The sequence below is a fragment of the Balaenoptera borealis genome, assembly GCF_965194805.1.
Source record: "Balaenoptera borealis genome assembly, chromosome: 14".
In the NCBI taxonomy this organism is placed as follows: Eukaryota; Metazoa; Chordata; class Mammalia; order Artiodactyla; family Balaenopteridae; genus Balaenoptera; species Balaenoptera borealis.
Window position 1 is genome coordinate 91,526,858 of NC_138875.1, and position 20,125 is coordinate 91,546,982.

A 20,125-nucleotide genomic window follows, 5' to 3' on the forward strand; every position below is an offset into this window, starting at 1 on the left:
GGCGTTGGTGGGTGCTTGGCCAGCGGAGGGCGTCCACGTGGACGGAGGCCTCACTCTCTGCCTCCTTCCCTTCCAGTTTGACAAGTACACGCCCAAGCTGGACAGTCCCTACTTCCGACATTCCAACGTGAGTGTCCCTGCGCGCTCTGGGCTGTCCAGGCAGGGTGAGGGGTGTGGAGGGCGGCGGGGCTGTGCCGTGTCCATGTAGCCTCCCACCCAGCGCAGGGGTGACGGAGTGGGGACCAGAGGGCTGGGCCCAGCGTCCCTGCCCTGGGCGTCCAAGCGTCCGGCGAGGCCCCTGGAATGCCCCTCCTGCCTTCTCTTGCAGTTTTTCCCGCCCTTCCCTCCAGCCGTCCCAGGACTGCCCGCCCTGCTCCCACACCCAGGTCCCTTTGGATCCCTGCAGGGTGCTTTTCAGCCCAAGGTACCAGCTGCTCCCAGGAGGGGGGTGGGCACTGTGGGTGGGGTCTGCAGGACCGCCCCGCCGCCCCCCCCCCCCCCCCGCAGCCAGCCCTTCCCATCCCGGGGCAGCTCCAGCCACCTTGCACGTGGTTGTGTGTGTCGTGATCCCGGGTGGCCCCCAAGGGGTCTTCACCTCAGTGCAGAACATCCTGACCCTGGGTGGGGCCCTGTGTGCCCCACGGGGCCGGGAGAGCCTGGCTTCGCTCGTTCTCACCTCTCCCGCTGGCAGCGCTCGGGGTTGGGGGTGGGAGGAGCAGCACAGCAGCGGGGTCTGGCTGGCAGCAGCACAGGGCCATCCTCACTGCAGGAGGCCCAGGCAGGAAGCACCCCCTGAGGCCCCAGGACCAGGGACGGGGCTTGCTCTGCTCACCTAACCTGAAGCGGGGCTGCCTTGGGCCTTGGGGAAGACCCTGGCCCAGGCACGTCGGTCAAGAGCTTTTTCAGAAACCTCTGGGTAGGATATGGTGGGAGGCCAGGCTGCCCCTGGGTGGCGCCTGGGGGGTCTCGTGCCACCTGGGTGTGGGGCCTGCAAAGTCATCTCGTGCCCTGTCCCTCTCTCCTCTCAGACTTCAAACCCACTCGAGCTAACAGGCCAGGCCAGTGCTGTTCACACCCTCCTACAGAAAGCCCCCGGGGTAGGTGGCAGCGGTGCCCGTGCCTCCCTCCTTCCCTGGCGGGCATTCCCGCCAGCGTGGCCCCTCGTGGAGGCCCACATAGTGCTCTCCCCCCGACCCCCCGGGGCTGGGCTGCTTGCAGAGCCTGGGTCTAATGCTTCTTCCTCTGTCGACGGCAGGTGTCAGACCCGTACCGGACAGCAGTCAGGGTGAGTGTGTGTACGCCTGCTTGCCTCACCTTGGGAGGAAGGGGCCTGGCGGGACCTCAGGGGAGGTCCAAGGCCAGGGAGGACTCTGGGTGCCTCTTGAGTGGCCACAGGGGTGCGCTGTGACAGCAGGAATCTGGCGGGGGGTGGGGGGAGCGAGGGGGTCCTGGCCTCAAAGCTGAGCCCGTCACCCGCCCTGTCGCAGAAGCCCGGGAAGTGGTGTGCCGTGCACGTGCAGATCGCCTGGCAGATCTACCACCATCAGCAGAAGATAAAGGTGAGCCTGACTGCTCATCCTGCGGCCAGGCCCGCGGCTCAGAGGGTGCCCCTCGCCCAGGCGCTGTGCCGGGCTGTGAGGGGTCGGAGCTGGGGAGGGGACAGGACAGCAGTGTGTGGGGAACTCAAGGCCACTTCCCGCCTGGTCACCCAGGGTGACACAGGCAGGGGTTTGGGAGGCGCTGACCCTGCGGGCCTCCCCACCATCAGTCGAGTCCTCCCAGCGAGCCTTCGGCCCTGCCCCCTTCTTCCCCCCAGGTGTCTATTAGCACTTGGGCCTGCTGTGTGCCTGGGTTTTTAGCCAGGGGCAAAGACGACCAAAAGTGCTCACGGAGCCTGCGTGCTCCCTGCGGGGGGGGGGGGGGGGCGGGGGGACAGGTGGTGAACAGGAACCCAGCTCGAGGCCGTCCCCCTCCCGGCAGGTGGTGCCAGGCGCCCTGGCCGAGCGACACAGGGAAGTGGGAGACCTGGGGACCCACGGCTGGGGCGATGGGCCAGGGCGCTGAGGGGGCCAGGACGGACCCTGCCCTCGTATTGCAGAAGGGTCTCCATGCTCTCCTCTGCCATCTCAGATAACACGTTACCCCACGCACAATATCTTTAACTCATCACGTCCTAAATATGCTACAAAGGACCAGTCACAGAAAGGGGTGTATGACAGATTATTGTGCGTTTCAACATGCAGATGCTCAGACAGGGCCACCTGGAAGGCACAGTGAAGGAGGTGGGCAGGGCCCCCAGCTAGGGCCCAAGCACCCGCTCTGTCACTGCCATCTCGGCAGGTAGAACTCACCTAGCCCCATGCCTCCTGCGGCCCTTGTGACCCAGGGACTGGCTTCTTAGTTTTGTTTAACTTTAATAAATTTGAATCTTAATACTGAAGCTAAATCTAGTCATTGGAAAACTGGAACGACTTGCGTATGGGAATGCTTTTCCAGCCTAATTTTACAAAGTGTAAACAAAGTATTTCCAATGAAAATGTAGCATCCAAATTGAGATGTGTTTTAAGTGTAAACACACCAGCTTTCAAAAAGCGCATGAAAAGGAGTGAAACACCTCAATCAGGAACTTGTGTCATCACACATGGCGTTCGGTTATCCTGCGTCCGCTGAAACGTCGTCAGGATAAATCTTACCTGTCTCTCCGCCCGCTGGGCAAGGCCAGCGGAGCAGGTGGCGTCCCACCTTGCTGTCAGCTCACTGGCAGCCCCTGCGCACACCCTGTCCTGCAGATGCAGCTGGGCCCTCACAAACTGGACGCGGGCGCCAAGCTGGACTTGTTCAGCAGACCCCCCGCCCCGGGTGTGTTCGCCGGATTCCACTACCCGCAGGACCTGGCCCGGCCCCTCCTCTCCAGCTCAGGTAAGGCGGCCTGGCCCGTGGGCGCTGGGGTCTCAGCCGCCATGCAGGCCAGGGGGTGGCCGGGCGGAGGCATTCTCGCCTTTTCCCTCTGGCTGGTGCCGGCGCCAGAGGGCTCCGGCTGCTCGGGCAGCGTTCTTGTTTCTCCGGCCGTAGCCGGAGGGGTCTGGCAGCCCTGCCCTCCTCGAGCTTCTCCCCCCGCGGAGACTTCCCCCCCGCTGACCTGAGTCCCGCATGGACTCTGGCCAGGATGCCCTCCTCTCTGGGGCATCCTTCCCGATGTCCCTCCCAGGAAGGGTCTGGCTTTTCTCCGAAAGGTGGGAAACGGCTCCCGGAACCCCTGTGCTCGCCCCCGCCAGCAGCCGCGCCACAGCCTTGCTGTGTCAGGGTCCCTGGGACTACCCCCAGGCTCGCAGTGCTCCCAGGACTCAGCACAAGTCACACTCCAGCCCTGGCTGTATGCGTTGCAGCCGAGGGACACACAGCAGTCGGCAAGGAGGAGGGGGAGGGTGGAAACGGGCGGGTGCCTCCTGAGCACTGCCCCGAGGGGCCCCAGGACGCAGTTCATTCCCCAGCGAGGAGCCATGACAGCAGGGCGAGGTGCTGTCTCCCAGGGAAGCTCGTGGAGACCCAGCGCCCAGGGTTCTTACTGGGGGCCGGTCACGCAGACAGCTCTGCCTGCATGGACCAAAACCCGGACTCCCAGAAGGAAAGCAGGTGCTCAGCACAGACCACCTTGTTTGCACAAGCAACCTGAGCGTCCGTGAGGCCTTCCTATCAGAGGGAAGCGAGAAACCTCCTGGAACCCGGGTTCCCAGATGCCGGCCGAGGGCAGCCGAGCAGCAGGCCTTGCTGAGGTCAGCGGCCTTGAGCCCTCGCGCCGGGGCTGCTGCTGCTTCCTCCCCAGCTGTCAGGCCCTCAAAGGACGTCACCTCCTCAGAGAGCCCTCCCTGACTGTTCCTCGGACACCTCCCCCCGCCCTCCTCCGAGCTCATGTATGCTCACCCCCACCCGCTGCCCCTTGCACGTGGACACGTGGTGCATGCGGGCAGCCCGTTGGCACACTGGCGTGACGGGTGTGGATGGGGTCATGCTGGCTGGCCTGGTGAGCCTGGCGCCTCTTCCCAGCCCCAGCTCCACTGCCCTGATGGCCTCCAGACCCCAGCCAGGCGTCAGGGCCCTTCAGAAAGCAGAGGGCCTCCCATCTGGGCCAGAGCCCACAGGCTGTGGCCTGGGCCCCTCTGTGCTCCGCACCCACCCATGGCCTCGTCGATACACCATCCTCTTTAGCCCTGGGGCCAGCTGTTTTCCTAACTTCTTTGACTCAGGGTCACTTGGAGGTGAGGTCAAGTTTCTAGTTGGGAGCTCTCTGGGAGCTAGAACCTGCGTGTGTCTGGGTGGAGGAGCCCGCCGGTGACGCACACAGGAGCGCGCCACTGTTGGGGTCCCCACAGGTGCAGGGAGCTGGAGGGACACGAGGGGGCGCCCACGTCACTGGTCTCGCCAGGCACTCACCTCTAGGCTACGGGGCGGGGCACCCTAAGCAGCAGAGTTGGCCCCCGACTCAGCCCCGTCTCCAGACTGGGCCCACCGGCTGCCCTCCAGGTTCGGTCCTGGGGGGCGTCGGGGGAGCCGGGGCTGTTGCCGCCGTGACGCTTGTGGGCTGTGGCCTGCAGCCAGGGGACGCCGCAGGAGGAGCTGCGGCCTCTGGCAGCCGTGACTCGGGCCAGTGTCCGTCAGCACCCAGGCCGCATCCACTGTTAGGTGACCGGGGCTGTAGCTCTGGATGGAAACTCCAGGGCCGCTGGCTTTGGGAGAGCCCCCTGAAGGCTCGATCGCAGGCCGTTCCTCTGCCCTTCTTCCTCTGGGGGCTCCGCTGCTGTCAGCACCTGCCTCCCTGCTCCGCCCCCTCGGGGTCTTCCAGGCTCCAGGGAGATGAAGGCCCACCTCCTACCTGGTCACGTGCTTGGAGTGGGAGGAGCAGCCATCCAGGGCGCACCCACCCTTGGAAGGAGCCGCAGCCGAGGCCCCAGGTGCACTCCGGCCTCCATCAACCTGTCCCCCTCCCCAGGTGCTGCCCATCCCACCACCAACCCGTTCGGACCCTCAGCCCATCCTGGCAGCTTCCTGCCCACTGGTCACTTGACAGGTAGGTGTTCTTTGAGGTCCGTGCCGTCTGGCTGGCCTGTGCTGACCTCAGGGCTGCGGGGATGCAGGTGGGTGGGGAGAGGACCTCAAGAACCCGGGTACCCCTCAGATTGCAGAGGTGGCACCTGCCAGGTTCGGGAGCCACGGGGCGGGGGAGGGTCCAGTGCGCGCGTGGAGGCCCCTGAGCCCTCGTTTCCCCCGCAGCCCCTTTCAGCAGATCCAGCGCCTTCGGGGGCCTGGGGAGCCTGGGCAGCAGCGCCTTCGGAGGCCTGGGCAGCCATGCGCTGAGTGAGTGACCGCGCCCCCCTGCTCTCCCCGCGCATGCGCCCTCACTTCGCGCATGGGCACGCACCTTGTCCTCCGCGCGCGCCTGCGCGGGCCCGGGCCGCCCTGACGCCGGGCGCGCGGACCCCGTTCGCCGCCTCCCTGGGGCACTTGTGGGTCTGAGGTCGGGGATCTCCGTTTGTGTGCGCCTCCCTGGCAACCCGGCCTCACGCTCCCACCGCCACCCACCCCCCAGCTTCCGGTGGCGGCCTCTTTGCCCCCAAGGAGGGCCCCACGCTGCACGGCCTGCCCAGCCCCCGCGAGGCCTGGAACCGGCTGCACCGGGCGCCGCCCTCCTTCCCCACGCCACCCTCGTGGCCTAAGCCTGTAGACGCCGAGCGGGTCTCAGCCTTGACCAACCACGACCGAGAGCTGGACAAGAGCAGGGAGGAGCGGTGAGTGGGGCCCCTCCGCTCCCCCATCCTGCCGGCTTCCCGCCCCCGCATCCCCTAGGCAGCTCCGCCGAGTCCCGGGTACCCGCCCGCGGGGCACGCTGAGCTCTGCCTTCAGTCTCCTTGGTTGGGAGGGTGTGAAGTCTGCACCCTCAGGACCGGGAAAGACTAGGGGAAGGGGGCCCCCATACCCAAGCACCTTCCATTCCGCCCGCACGGAGGGCTCTTGTTGGCGCAGGGTCTGGGCAGGCACCATGCAGGGCGGGGGTGCACTCCCTCCGAGGTCCTGGCGGGGACCGTGGGCTTGTGGACCACAGCGGGGCCTCGAGGGAGCTTAGATCAGCAGGGCAGAGAATGCCGTTGCACGCTGCACGGGGCTGCTGAGCCACCAGGGGGACCGAGTCTGGGAGGTACGCCTGTGGGCAGGGCAGGTGGATGGGGGCTGAGCTTGTGCGTGCCCCCCTGCCCCCAGCCCTATGGGCCGCAGAGCTAGGCCAGGGCAGGGGAGGTGGGAGCCACCTTCTCAGGTCAGCGGCAGAGGCTGGGACTTGAGTGTTCTTGAGGAGCCGTGGCCCGCCACGTGGACGGGAGCAGAGGAGGGCTCTCTGTCCGGCCCTTCCACCCAGGTCCTGTCCCCCCCGGTCCTGAACTTGGGGCACTTCACTCATGGGTAGCGCTGCGTGCCAGGTACTGGGGGCACAGGGTGGAGCTTGAGAGCGAGGAGGCGACCTAGAATCGGCCTAGAAGGCGGTGGGGACGTGTGTCGCCGGACCCAGGAAGGGTGCCAGGGCCTGCCCGCATCCTACAGCCAGCACTGTCACCACAGAGGGTCAGGAGCCCGGGGAGCTGCAGGTCCCCCATGGGGAACTCAGGGTCGAGTGGGTGGGGTTCAAGTAGAGTGATGGTGGCCAGGTGCAGCACTGAGGGTTGGGCAGGGGTCTGGGGGACCTGGGGACTCCCAAGGGGAAAAGGAGCCTCGGATCTGACCCACTCAAGCCCAGCTGCTCTCCCAGCCCCTCATCAAGGTGGGGGCCGTGCCCGCTGTGCTCCCAGCTCAGAGGCAAAGAACTGTAAAGTACAGGGTGGCGCCTCGGGTGAGAACCAGCCTGCGATGGGGCGGGCGGAACTATGGTGACCGCAGCCAGGCCACACACTGCCCACGAGGAAGGAGTTGCAGGACCCTGTCCCTGCAGCGGATCTGGGGCCTGGGTGGAACTGCCCTACGTTCCTCACCGAAGGACTTGTCCTGGCTCAGGGGCTCAGCGGCCTGGGTCCCCGTGGAGCATTCTGCGGTTCTGCTGCAAAGTCGGTCTCCGTGGTGCTTGTGGAGGGGAGACGGTCGTGGGGTAACCTGCGTGGGGATGTGGGTTGTGGTCGCCACGTGTGTACGGGGTGCCGCTAGCAGTGACTCCATGGGAGCCCGGGGTGCTAAGCGCACCCCACACGCATGCACGCAAGGACTCTGAGGTCACTACGGTGGGCAGTGGCCTCGCCGCCTTGAGGTGGGAGCTTGGTGTCAGGGGAGCTCGCTGCCCGGTGTCCCGCCAGGCTGAGGAGGGCTCTCTGTCTTGTCGCTCCCAGGGACCTCCTGGAGAAGACGCGCCTGCTGAGCCGGACCTCGCCCGCGGCCGCCTTGGGCCACCCGGGCAGCGGCCTCCTGCTCCGCGGCCAGGGCGAGCCGGGCCGGCCCGGGCTTCCTGCCGAGCGCGAGGCCGAGCCCCGCGTCAAGGAGAGCCGCTCCCCGGCCCGGGAGGACAGCGCCAAGCCCAGCAAGGCGGCCCTGGGGGACGGCCTGCGCCTGGCTGGCCTCCTGGGCCGTGAGCCGGCGAAGCCGCTCGAGGCGGCGGCCGAGCGGCCCCAGAGCGACGTGAAGGTCAAGGAGGAGCGCGGGGAGGACGGCGACGCGCCCCCGCAGCCTGGCCCGGGCCCCGCGGGCCGCGAGCGCCCAGCTTTCGCCTGGGAGCCGCTGCAGGAGGCCTACCGCGGCCCAGAGCCGCCCCGCCGCGCCCCGCTCGCCCCGGGCCCCGCCGCCCTCCTCGAGCCGCCCGAGCGCCCCTATCGCGACCGCGAGCCGCACGACTACAGCCCCGAGCGCCTGCGGGAGGCGCGCCGCGACGAGCTGGAGCGCGCCCGGGCCGCGCACCTGGACGGCACGGCGCTGCTTCCCGCGCCGGGCGCCCTGCACTTCCCGCGCCTCGCGCCCGCCGCCGCCGCCGCCGCGCTGCACAACGGGCTCCTGGCGCGGGCCCCGCCGGCCGCCGCCGCCGCGCTCGGCGCGCCGCCCCCGCTCGTGGCCGCGGCCGGGCCCCCCACGCCCCCGGGGCCGCCGCGCAGCAGGACTACGCCGCTCGGGGCCCGCGCGCCCGGCGAGGCCCGCGACTACTCCCCCTCGCGCAACCCCCAGCAGGTGGAGGCGCGGTAGTGGCGGCGGGGCCGCGCCCGCCGCGTGTGCGGAGGCCCCTCCACGAACGAACGCACCGCTGTGGACTAACCTAAACGTCTGTCTCTAGAACTTAAGCACAGTTCCATCGGCCCTGGGGCGACGCTCGCTCTTCCACTCGCAGCCCGTGGAGTCGGGGTGTCATACACAGCTTTTCTGGGGGTGATCTTTAGTTTCCCGAGCTTGGAATGAGGCTACTGGAAAAAAAATTCAAGTTTGTACCTTTTTTCCCACAGGTGAGAAGCGTTTTTAATAGATTTGTATTTTTTTCAACTTTGTGCTCTTTAGACATTTAAATGAAACAAAAAAGAGACTTTTGCTTTTTAACTTTTAGTTTGGTTTTGCGATTTAATGGCCTCAGAGCCCCAGGGGGTTTTTTTGTCTTATTTATGGAGAAGAAAACGGTCATTTTGTCCAACGCACTGTGAGGTCCCCACTCAGGCCCGGCCCTGGCCCTCCCTTGGTACTTGGAACCGAAGTTACAGATATATGTTAGGATAATTAATAATGTACAAAACTTTATTTGCCTTATTATGCAGAAGTGTAAAAGGGTTTCTTTTTCGGTTTGTTTTTTTAAAAAAAAAACACAAACTGTAAATAGTCTGTTAATATAAATATATGATGTTATTAAATTCTTAACCTAGGTAGACTTTATAAAAACAGTTTCTAGAAACTCCTCTGGTTATCTGTTTAACATGGTCACAAAAACCCACCCGCTGTCAGTTGGAAATGCCCTCAGACGTTTAACTGCGGCAGCGTCCTTCAACTATGCAAGCGGTCAGGGCGGCCGGGCCGCCGGGGGGACCACGGAGCGGCCCTGGGACGTGTGTGCTGACGGCGGTGTCCTCGGGATCCACCCCAGACAAGTAGGCTTTGGGAGGTGAAAAGGCTAAAGGCACAAAAGAAATAACTTCTGTCTCTTCTCACGGAGGACATCAGCAGACGTTTGTCTCATGTTTTCCCACCGGCCAAGGCCTTGGCATGATTTCCTTTTGGTTTCAGTCTTACTTTCGTAACCCCGTGAATGTCACCATGCCCTGTCGTCAGCGTACCTTGTTTCCTGGCATCCACACCTGTGTCCTCGGCGTGTGAGCCTTGGTTCGGCCATCTGTAGCTGTTTGCTTTGTTCGGTTCTGTATCTTCAACCCCGTGTTTCCACTGTAGACTCCGGTTATTTTAAACATTCTGTTCTCACATCAACCAATGAAGGTAAATACAGCCTTGATTTTGGATGGACAGGTGGTTGAGTGTTTTGTGGGGCTTTGTGACAGCTGGGGGGTCGCGCACCCACCCTCAGTTCCCTCCCGCACCCTGGCTGCTACCTCCACCAGGGCTGCCCAGTGGAGCGCCGTCCTCGTCACCAGCCTCACCTCGCCCCGCTCCCCCAGGCCGTTCCGTTCCCCCGGGGCCGTTCAGGCTCCTCCCTCTGACCTTTGCCTGGCACCTCTCGCTTGGCCTTCAACTCTGCTCCGGTCACGTGGTCCCCACCCTGTCATCTGCCACACCTCCCCTGTATGGAACTTGTCCGCTGGGTTGGTCTTCTCTGTGCATTGGCTGTCGGGGTGCACGTCCTGGGCGGGGCGGGTGGCGGCTGTTGGAGAGGGGAGAGCTCAGGAAGGAGGGGAGCAGGGGAGCAGGGCCACAGCTGGCTGCCGCCACCTGCCGGAGGAGAAGGGCGGCGAGGGGGCGCCTGCCCTGCAGTGGGGACCGCAGCTACTTGCGCTGAGCGCTGGGCCCTTAGCCCTGCCCTGGCCATGGTTTAGAAATGGGGCCCTGGCACTGTACCCCAAGTGGATTGGCCTCCTTGGGTGAGCAGCCAGGGCCTAAGCAGGGCCTCTGAGCCCATGACGGTCCCCATGGAGAGTTGGGGGTGCCCTTCATCCCCGGGGACAAGCTGGTCACCGTTGTGCCCTGGAGCACCAGCCAGGGGCTTCTCCAAAGGGGTTTGGTTCCCGGGGACCAGCCCCGCCGGGCCGCAGTGCCTTCCTCTCTCACTCCTTGGTTTTCCCTTGTCTCAGTTGTAGCCTACACAGCAGAGCTCCAGGAGCAACCCGTCACCGAGTTCTCCTGTGATGGACTGGGGAGGCTCACGACCACGCCCACCCTGGGCCGGTCCACCCAGTGGCCTGGGCTACGCCCCACCCCACTGCAGGGTCCCTGCGGAGCAGACAGAAGCAGAGGCCCAGCCGGCCGGCACCCAGGGCTCTGGGACCCCACCCATAGGTGTAGTTGCAGGGTGGATGCAATTCAGGGTCTGCCCTTGACTGAGACCACTTGGGAGTCCAGGGATAATCACGTGAAGGAATAAAATACTTGACTTAAAGCCAAAGGACACAGTCTGCATTGAACCGTAGGGACCAGGAGAGTAGGCCTGTGCTGCTTGCCTTTTCCCAGACAAGGGCCCCTAGCGGCATGTCACCTGCAGGGTAGTGTTGGTATCTGCCCTGGGGCAGGCCATCCCTAAGGGACATCCTTTTCAAGGGATCGTGTTCTCTAACGGAGTGTCAACCAGAAGGGCATGATTTTTGGTGGAGCAAAATCAATAACGGAATTCTGCCCACTGGGGAGCGCCCTCCGTGCTGGCACATCACCCAACAACGACCGTGGTCTACGCAAGTGGCCCATAGGGACCGTTGTCTGTAAGGCAGCACCAACCTCCAGGGACCCACAGTCCGTGCTGGAGTGCCACCCCCTGGGAAGCGTCTGTGAAGTTAAATGATTGTCAAATAAAATTTTTCAATAAAGGGATTAAAAGATAGAAATTATAGTTTATAAAATCCCCTAGAAGGTAAAACAAAAAGACAGTGAGTTGAAAATGTGAGAAAAGGTGAACGACTTAGACGGCCTTTCCAGGATGTCCATCATCCAACTAATAGAATTTTGGGGGGCGGGGGTGGGGGAAGAAAGCTAAGTGCAGTGGGACATTTTAAAGAAGCGATTTTAAAACATCCTGGCCAAATACCAGTCAAGAAAAAGACGTATCAGACACGCAAGGATTCAGACATACATTCATTCCCTGCGTCTTTTGTTTGCAAGCCACTGGAGGAAATATTCCCGTAAAATAAGGGTGTAAACCAAGTGAAAGAGAAAGAGAGGGGCCCAGGAGGACGCCCTCCTGACCCAGGAAGGAGGTGGGAGGCCTTGAGGGAGGCTGTGAGCGCGAAGTTTGCTGCTGTTCTTGCAGACAATTTCTCTAGGTGAACTTTAGGGTTAGCTTGTCAAATTTTGTTAGTTTTTTCCTGTCACTTTTATATTGGGATAGCATTGGATTTATAGACAAATTTGGGAGGAATTGACACTTTTACAATGTTGATCCTTCCTGATCCATCACAGGACTCTCACTAATGTATTTAAGTTTCCTCTTCTGTCTCTTGGTAAAGGTTTTAATTCTCTCCAGCTGTCTCGCAGCTTCTCGTGTGTACTCCTAGGTGTTTCATGCTTTCGGTAAAGCTGCGTGTCGCGCTGGTCATTACGACGGTGCAGAGTAGCTCCTGGTTCGCGTGTCTGCCGTGGGTCTCGCTCCCTTCCTGTGGCATCGGTGCTGCTTGCCGAGCGCCCCCCAGCCTCCAAGTGCACGGGAAGGCCGTACCACTGGCCCCCGTGGGTGGACGGAGCTGTGGGACTCGCCCTGGTTGTCGTCACCTGCGGAAAGGCATAAGCTGCTTCTGAGCAGGGGCGCTCGATCGCTGGTGTGGCACCCCCCAGGGCCTCAGCGCCCAGGACTGCTCCCAAGGGGGCTGCTCTGTGGGGCTCGTGGTGGGAAAGCACAGAGCAGAGCCCTGAGACGTGGGGCTGTTCATCAAGGCAACACAACCGGACCTCTCCCGACCGAGGTGCTGACCAAACCTCCTACCAGCTCCGCCGGCCTTTCTGTTGGCTCTCTTACGTTGCAGGTAGACTGGGAGGTCATCTTCAGGCGAGAACAGTGGCTGTCCTCCAGCGTCTTTGCGCTGTCCCCTTGTGCCCCCCTCCCGGGGCAGGCACTTCCGTGCTGTACATAGACAGTGTGTAGTTTGATGTTCAGCCACCAGGTTTTCTTCTTTGTTAGCTCCCTTTTTAATTTTTAAATCAGACACAGGTGTTTTATATCTATTAGCTGGCCGTGTGGGTTTTCTCCTTGAGTCGGTAACGTCACACATCGCACAAACAGCTGTCCTGACGCTGAACCGCCTTTGTGCTTACACACTCAAGTTCTTGTGAAATGGCCAAGTCTGACCAGGCAAACCCTGTGCTCTCCTGCGTGACCATCGCTGCCTTGAGCCAGGCACTCAATTTTAAAATGGTTTTGTAAGTTGCACACTTGACCGCTTTAACCCAACAGGTCTTCTTTTTTTTTTTTGGCTGCGTTGGGTCTTCATTGCGGTGTGTGGGCTTCTCATTGCGGTGCCTTCTCTTGTTGCGGAGCACAGGCCCTAGGCGCCCGGGCTTCAGTAGTTGTGGCGTGTGGGCTCAGTAGTTGTGGCTCGTGGGCTCTAGAGTGCAGGCTCAGTAGTTGTGGCGCACGGGCTTAGTTGCTCCGTGGCATGTGGGATCTTCCCGGACCAGGGCTCGAACCCGTGTCCCCTGCATTGGCAGGCGGATTCTTAACCACTGTGCCACCAGGGAAGTCCCGCAACAGCTCTTTGGTGACCAAATTTTATTCTGCTTCTCCGAGTCCTGAGGGGGAAGTTGAGACTTAGTTTCCTGTGCCTCCGTGGCTGTTTAACGCGTTTCCTGGCAACCTTGCCGACATCTTTCTGAGGATGTCGCGTTCATCTGTGACCACATCTGTCCCCCAAGGAGGTCCTGGCGAGCCTGCCCCCGGCCAGGCAGGGGCACTGACCGTTTCTGATTTTAGGGGGTAACCAGTCTCTTCAGCATTACTACCTGGTTTTAGAGACAGTTTGGGCAGTTTTTATCTTCCTGGGAATGGGTCTGCTCTCTGAGGAATGTGGGCGCATCAAGTGAATGGGTCCACACAGCACGCTTCTTACAGTTTTTAAAACTCTCTTTCCTCTGAGACTCTGTCGTCTTTCACGTTCCTCGGGCTCACCGGTGTCTCCTCTTTCGTCAGTCACACTCTCAGAGGTTTGTCTATTCTATTATATTTTGCAAAAACCAAACCTTCGGGTCTTCCCTCCCTCCCGCGCCCCTCACGCCCACAGGACGCAGCGCCCCCGCCCTCCTGCTCCCCAGCAAACCTCCCAGCGCTCGGGGCTCCCTGCCCGCGGGTCCTGCAGGGACCACGCCGCCCTGAGGCTCTAGCCACCGGCGTTCGCCGCTCGCCACCTCGGTACCACAAAGCGCCCGCTTTCTCTCCAGCCACGTTACTGAAGCCACAAAGCGCTTCCAGGGGCGTGCTTGCCCTCAGCCCGCGGCACCTCGGGGATTAGCTGCCTAGAGACTTAATCTAAAACCCTACCCGGGTAGCCGACACCTCTTGTCACTTCTCTTCAGAGTTTTGGGGGAGACCACGCGGAGTAAGTCTCTCCAGTGACGGCCACTTGTCCCGAGCGCAAAGCTCCCCTCCCCTGGCCATCTCCCCATCGTGGCCCCGCGTCCCGGGGAATTATCGATAGTTTCGTGACCCACTGGGCTTTAAGCCAGAGCTTCTTAGCGCAGGGAGAGGCCGCAGCAGGGAGGTGGCTTCGTCCCTCCCCACGTGGATGGAGAGACGGCGCCGACCGCTCACAGGCAGGGCGGCCACGGGCTGCGGGCCCGGCCTTTCTCGGCGCTGGAAGCCTGCCAAAGTGTCAGGGGTCTGAGGGGGCAGCTTCCGTTTGGGGAGATGAGAATTTGTGGAGATGGTGGTGGACGGTCGCTCAGTGCGAATGTACTGAATGCCCCTGAGCTGTGCGCTTCAAATGGCTGAGAGGGAAACTCTTATGTCATGTGTATTTTACCACAATTTTTCAAAAATTGCATTCCATGACTACAGAATAAAAAGTTTGGGGGAAGAAAAAAAGCCAGGAAAACTGTAGACCCACTTCCTCCCCATGGTGGGCAGGCGTCTGCGACATTTTGCATGTGAGCTTGGAGGCGAGGACGCCTGGGGGGCACCCGTGGAGACCGCTTTCTTGCCTGCAGAGGAGGTCGTCCGTCCTCCCCATGACGTGGGAGACGTGCGACTTGCTCTGGACGAAGAATCACCCAAGTCCCTTCCGCAGGGTGGTGCCCGGGACCATGTCCCCCGGCCCCCAGCACCGCGGCAAAGTCCCCGCGGCCGCCCAGCGACCAGGCCTCAGAGACGGGGCCGTGAGCGGGGCCACCACCATCGGGTGACCCCCGTGAGCCCCTTTGGAAAGTGGTCCTCGGATCACCTGTCGCCAGCTCCCTTGCAGACCCCCTCCTCCCACTCTGCCTGGCCCTGGACCCGAGGTGGATCCCAGGGTCCCTCCTCCGAGGAGCTCTCGGTCTGCCATCAAATCAGGGCCACCCAGGATGGCGAGGAGGCCAGCGGGGGGGACCCGGAGGACCTTCAAGGTGACAGATGAGAACCCGACCCGGGGCCCCTCCGTGAACCGCCCCTTCCTCTCCCTCCCTTCCCAAGGCCTGGGGCCCAGCAGCTCTTCCCGCGCATCTACGGTGTTTCTAGAACGACTTGGAGGGTGTCACGGGCTGAACTGTGTCCCCCAGGTTCACAGGTTGAAGCCCGACCCCAGGACCTCAGGATGTGACTCTGCGTGGAGACGGGGCCTTTAAATGGGTGACTGAGGTAGAACGAGGTCATTAGGGTAGGGCCGAATCCCACAGGACGGGCGTCCTGAGAACAGACACAGGGAGGACCACGTGGGGACACGGGGAGGACGCGGCGTCCGCGCCGCCCCGAGGCTCTGTCAGCCGTGCGCGCGGGGGCAGCTCACGCCCCGGACACCACGTTCTCCGAGGAGTGCCCGGCCTCGAGGGGACCAGGCTCTCCTGGAGGGGGAGGAGCGGGGGCTCCGGCCGATCCCCGCGGAGGGACCCCGCCAGGAATCCCCTCGCGTGCGGCGCTCACCCGGGCTAACCTGCGCGAGGCCGGCAGCCAGTGGGCACACTGCTGTTTTCCTGCTGCAAAGGGGAAACTTCGGGGTCTGTCCGCATCCCCGGAGGAGCGAGCCGCTGGGGCTCCCCGGGGCCTGGCCGGCTGCCGACCCCCAGCGCCACCTGGCGGCCGCGGGCGGAACTTCCCTTGTGCCCGCGGGGTGCCGGCGGGTGGGGCCGCTGTGGGTGCATCAAAGAACAGAACAGGCAAGACGCCCGCGCGGCGGTCCCAGCGCCCCAGGAGCTGAGGCACCATGAAGCAGGCGGAGCGTCCGCGGCATCGGAAGGCCCCGCACCTGAGGACACACGGAGGGGCCGGCACTAGGGTGGCCGGGGTCCCGCTGAGAACCAGGCGTCTGAGTACGGACTCAGTACGGACTCAGCTGCGGGCGCCGCGTGGCTCTGCGGGCCGATCCTGGGAGGCCCTGCGGCGCGAGACCGGCTCCCGGAGAGGGAGGGGTCGGTGGGCAGAACCTCAGGGAACGAGGCGGGGACAAGGTCGGACACTGCTGGCCGTACGGGGGACCCTGCGCCTCTACCCCAGGGTCTCCAGAATATTTTGAGCTAAGGAGAGCGATCCTTCTGGTTTTGCTGTTTTTATTTTATTTATTTATTTTTGGCCTTGCCGGGAGCGGGGCCGGGCGGGCATGCGGGATCTTAGTTCCCCAACCGGGGACCGATCCCGTGCCCCCTGCAGGGGAAGTGCCGAGTCTTGACCACTGGACCGCCAGGGAAGTCCTGGTTTTGTTGTTGTTGTTTTTTATTTATTTATTTATTTATTTTTGGCTGCATTGAGTCTTCGTTGCAGTGTGCGGGCTTCTCATTGCGGTGGCTTCTCTTGTTGTGGAGCACGGGCTCTAGGCACGTGGGCTTCAGTAGTTGTAGCACGTGGGCTCAGTAGTTGTGGCTCGTGGGCTCTAGAGCACAGGCTCAGTAGTTGTGGCGCACGGGCTTAGTTGCTCTGCGGCATGTGGGATCTTCCCGGACCAGGGCTCGAACCTGTGTCCCCTGCAGGCGGATTCTTAACCACTGCACCACCAGGGAAGTCCCTTAACTGGGTTGTTTCCACTTAAGTTTTGAGAGTTTTTTGTATAGTCTGCATCCAAGCCCTTTGTCAGATGTGTCATTTCTTCTCGTCTGTGGCTTGTCTTTTCATTCTCTTAACTGTCTATCACAGAACAAAAGTTTTTAATTTTTATGAAATCCAATTTATCTAATTTTTCTGTTATGTGTGGTGTTTGGTCATGACTAAGACCTCTTTGTCTAATCCAAGATCATGAAAGTATTCTCCTCTTTTTCTTCTAAATACTTTACAGTTTTATGTTTTACATTTAAATCTATTCTTTTTGTTTGTTTGTTTTAAACTATCCTTTGTGGCTTACCTGGCTTGTTCTCATTATTAGGGTGGGAGCAACGGCTTCTCATGACTTACTCTGCAAGGACCGTCATAGTCAGCTCCAGCCCAGGAGGAGCGGGGAGAAGGGGAGGAGGAGAAGGGGAGGAGGGAGGGGGAGGAGAATTTTTTTTAACAGAGCCCAGAAAAGCAGCCTGGTGTCTGCAGGGTGGGTGCTGGGCACAGAGGAAGGTGACAGTTAAATTTCTGGCACTCTGGGCACAGAGCCGGCTCTGGTGTTTGCCCCGAGAAGCCACCAGAGGGAACAGATTCTGGATCAGCCAGGACTTCTGCTCCAGGGGAAGGTGGGGGACCTGGGGGCCGAGGGGGCAGGAGGAGGGACCAGTGGGAGGCCCCCTCCGCCCAGGGGTCTTCAGCGGGCTCCAATGTCCTCACTGCGCCATCCGCAAGGTCAGGGGAACCTTTCCAGTTGGAACGGCCAGCTGATGACTTTTACCTGCAGTGACCTGTGTGCGCCTGCGGGGGAGGGATGTGTCTGCACCTGCCCTTCCCTCTGGGGAGACTTGGTCTCTGGTTAAGGGGGCTCCTTAGGATGGCGCTGAGCTGAGACCCGCTGTCTCCACATCCACAGAAACACTCGCTCAGTCGGGAGGTTTACTGATGCTAAGTTGTCACCTCGAGGTTCCAGTAGGTGCCACCCGGATACGGGTGGTCTCAGGAGGTCACAGCTAGACATCTAATACCTACAGGTTTTCGTCGTCCCAGGAAGAGCAGCCTGAACACGTGCGGGGCTCGGGGTCCAGGGAGGTCTCCAGGGCACAGACCGGGTCCAAGTCACTAGAAGACACAGCAGAACTGGGAAACGCACAGGGAGACGCATCCTGCAAGGCAGGAGCAGGAGGCTGGCCTTCGGGCCGGCTGCATCGTAAGGGCCACACCCTCCTCAGGACCGGCAGTCAGCACCTCTGGGCGGGGCCGCCGGCGTGGCCGCCTTGTTGGCTCCGACACCCTCGGGACACCCGTGGGCTCGCTGTCGTGGCACCCGCGGCGCCCAGTGCTGCTCCGGGTGCGGATGGGCCAGGCGGGCGTGCTCAGAAAGCTCTGGTTCTCAACCTCGGGGCTCAGACACACCTTTACGGTCAGACTGAAGCCACGGGTCCCGGCGTCCGACACCTTTACGGTCAGACTGAAGCCACGGGTCCCGGCGTCCGACACCTTTACGGTCAGACTGAAGCCACGGGTCCCGGCGTCCGACACCTTTACGGTCAGACTGAAGCCACGGGTCCCGGCGTCCGAGCTCGGGCACCAGGGTGTCGTCTCCTAGCCGCTCGCCGCGACCCTCCGGTCACCGTGCCCCACCTCCCTCTGCCCCCCCCCCCCCCCCCCCGTTCTCCGTGCCGTCTTCCGGTTCTGCGTCCTGGGGGGCCGCCTCACTGAACTCCTTCCTCTGGGGAAGGCGATGGGAGGGGCGGAGGGGGGAGGAGGAGGTCCTTCCCTTCGTCCAGCCCGGGGTGCAGCCCCACAGGAGTCAGTCCCGGCGCCGCCCCGTCCCGTGGGTCCGCCACCCGCCGCTGTGCTGGCCCTCCACCGGGCGTCCAGCGCTGTGTCCTGCTGCGACCCTGGTGGACCTGAGAGCCCACCACCCATGACCCATGTCCTTTTCTGACGGCTTATCCAGGCTCTGCTTCAGGAAACGGGAACGGAGGCCGATCTGCAGAGGCAGTTGGCGGCCTCTCCTGGGAGGGGACACACCACTTCCAGCTCACTGCCCACCCGCCCTCAGGCCAGTCACCGGAGTTAGCCCCACAGGCGGGCCGGACCCGGTTCCAGGACTCACCCAGGGCAGGCACTGGACCAGGACGCCGCTCCGGCAGACGCAGCGGTGGGGGCCGACCTCGCTCGCCTGGATGCAGCACTTACTGCGGCACTCGCTGTGGTCCGTGCAGTGGTCCCCGTTGGGCTGGGGACAGCGGTCAGAGGTCAGAGCCAGCAGGCGCCACCCTGCGGCCCCGCGGCCCTTGGCCTCACCTCGCGCCACGGCACGCACTGCAGGAAGGCGGTCTTGGCCGCGCAGTACGTCTGCGGTGACGCAGCAGCCGCTCCGGCACTCCGCGTGGTCCAGGCAGGTGTGCCCGTTCGGCTGCGGGAGAAGGAGACCTGGTCCCTTCCGCCAGGCCCCTGGCCCTCCTTCCCAGGGTCCGCCCTCCCCGGCCCCTCGCCCCTCGCCGGCCCGGGCAGGGCACACCTTCTGCCAGGACAGGCACTGCTGGAAGACGGTCTGGGGGCTGCAGAACTTCTGGGGACTCAGGCTGTTGGTGACACAGCAGTCGCTCTGGCACTCCGAGTGCTCCTTGCAGGCCTCCCCGATGCCCTGCCAAGTCAAGGCTCACCCACCTGTGCCCGCCGCAGCCCCGTGTCCTCCCCCACCCTTCAAACTTAGCTCGCCCGCCTGACACTGTTCTGGAACATCCGCAGACAGCGGGGGTCCAGAAGACGGAGAGCCAGGGGAGGGAGGCAGAGGGTAAACTGAGGCACAGAGGATGGAAGAGGCGGGCAGGGAGGAGTGCCACGAATGAAGCTTCCAGGCCCCCTCCCCACGCTCTCATGTTTTACAGGTGAGACGCTGTGGCTCAGAGAGGGTAGGTGACTTGCCCGGGATCACAGAGCCAACAAGGAGTTGGACTGAAGCCCAGGCCTGCCGCCCGCCCACCACCTGTGAGGGGCCCTCCACTCGGCTCTCAGAAATCTCCTTCACAAACTCAAAATTACTGAAGGTCCCAAAGAGCCGTTGTTCCGCGTTTACTGTTCTGGGTAAGTCACTTCAGCTCTCGAGGGCTGAGAATAAAGCCGTCTGGGCTCAGGGTCGGGGCGGCCCAGCGGGTGAGACCCGAGGACGGAGGAGGAGCAGCTTCTGAGCCGCCCGGAGACAAAGCAGACAGGAGGGCCCCAGGGAGGGGGCTACACAGTGCGGGGTCCTCCCTGCTGCATCCTGCGCGGGGGCCACCACGGACCAGGCAGGACGTGGGGACCAGGGAGGTGACACACAGCCCCCAGCACAGACAGATCGCGTTGTCTCTGCTGTCACAGCACGATGCACACGAGCTGACCGCTGTCACCCCGGCACCCGCTGCGCCCTCCTCCCCCCCTCCTCTGGGCCCACCCCCTGCCATTCCACCCCACGCTGCCGGGGCCCTGGAGCAGCTTCTGTCCCAGGTAGCAGGGGCCACTGGACTTGGGACTTGGCGACGGGCCTGGGTGTGAGGCAGGAGTCAGCTGTCCTGGGGGCCTGAGAGCCTTGGGAGGCGGATGTGCTCGCAGGCTGGGCGCGGGAGGGGGGACGGAAGAAGGAGCACAGAGCCCGGGGCAGGAAGGCGGGCTGGGAGCCAGGGAGCCCCCGTGGGCCTGGGTGCGGGCAGCCCCGGACCGTGCGGCGACAGGGGGCAGGGACGTGTAGCTCACCTTGTGGGACTGCGGCAGGTGCTTCCCGCGCGTCGCCACCAGGGTCGCGGGCAGCAACCAGAGCAGCAGCAGACGCCCGGCGCTGGGCAT

The 20,125-nt window shown here is 62.9% G+C and overlaps 2 protein-coding genes across 10 annotated transcripts in view; one reads left to right on the plus strand and one right to left on the minus strand.

The window, feature by feature from the left end:
- The window catches only part of FBRSL1 (fibrosin like 1), an 86,489-nt gene extending 77,031 nt beyond the window's left edge, over positions 1–9,458 (plus strand). For 5 of the 9 annotated variants that reach the window (XM_082354749.1, XM_082354742.1, XM_082354747.1 and 2 more), the window contains 10 exons: positions 77–127; positions 329–424; positions 1,029–1,097; positions 1,256–1,285; positions 1,488–1,559; positions 2,790–2,919; positions 4,988–5,065; positions 5,269–5,352; positions 5,585–5,783; positions 7,362–9,458. In XM_082354749.1, the coding sequence (XP_082210875.1) occupies positions 77–127; positions 329–424; positions 1,029–1,097; positions 1,256–1,285; positions 1,488–1,559; positions 2,790–2,919; positions 4,988–5,065; positions 5,269–5,352; positions 5,585–5,783; positions 7,362–8,202 (1,650 nt within the window). In that variant the 3' untranslated portion in view covers positions 8,203–9,458. The remainder of the gene's footprint in view (positions 1–76; positions 128–328; positions 425–1,028; positions 1,098–1,255; positions 1,286–1,487; positions 1,560–2,789; positions 2,920–4,987; positions 5,066–5,268; positions 5,353–5,584; positions 5,784–7,361) is intronic. The other 4 variants (XM_082354746.1, XM_082354743.1, XM_082354744.1 and 1 more) reach the window with 3 other exon arrangements.
- Positions 9,459–18,068: 8,610 nt separating this feature from the next.
- LRCOL1 (leucine rich colipase like 1) lies at positions 18,069–20,125 on the minus strand (the record flags this gene model as incomplete). Its single annotated transcript, XM_082353906.1, is given in 5 exon segments — positions 18,069–18,536; positions 18,605–18,659; positions 18,661–18,716; positions 18,822–18,947; positions 19,757–20,125. Coding segments are annotated over 5 exon segments (804 nt in total). The 3' UTR covers positions 18,069–18,338.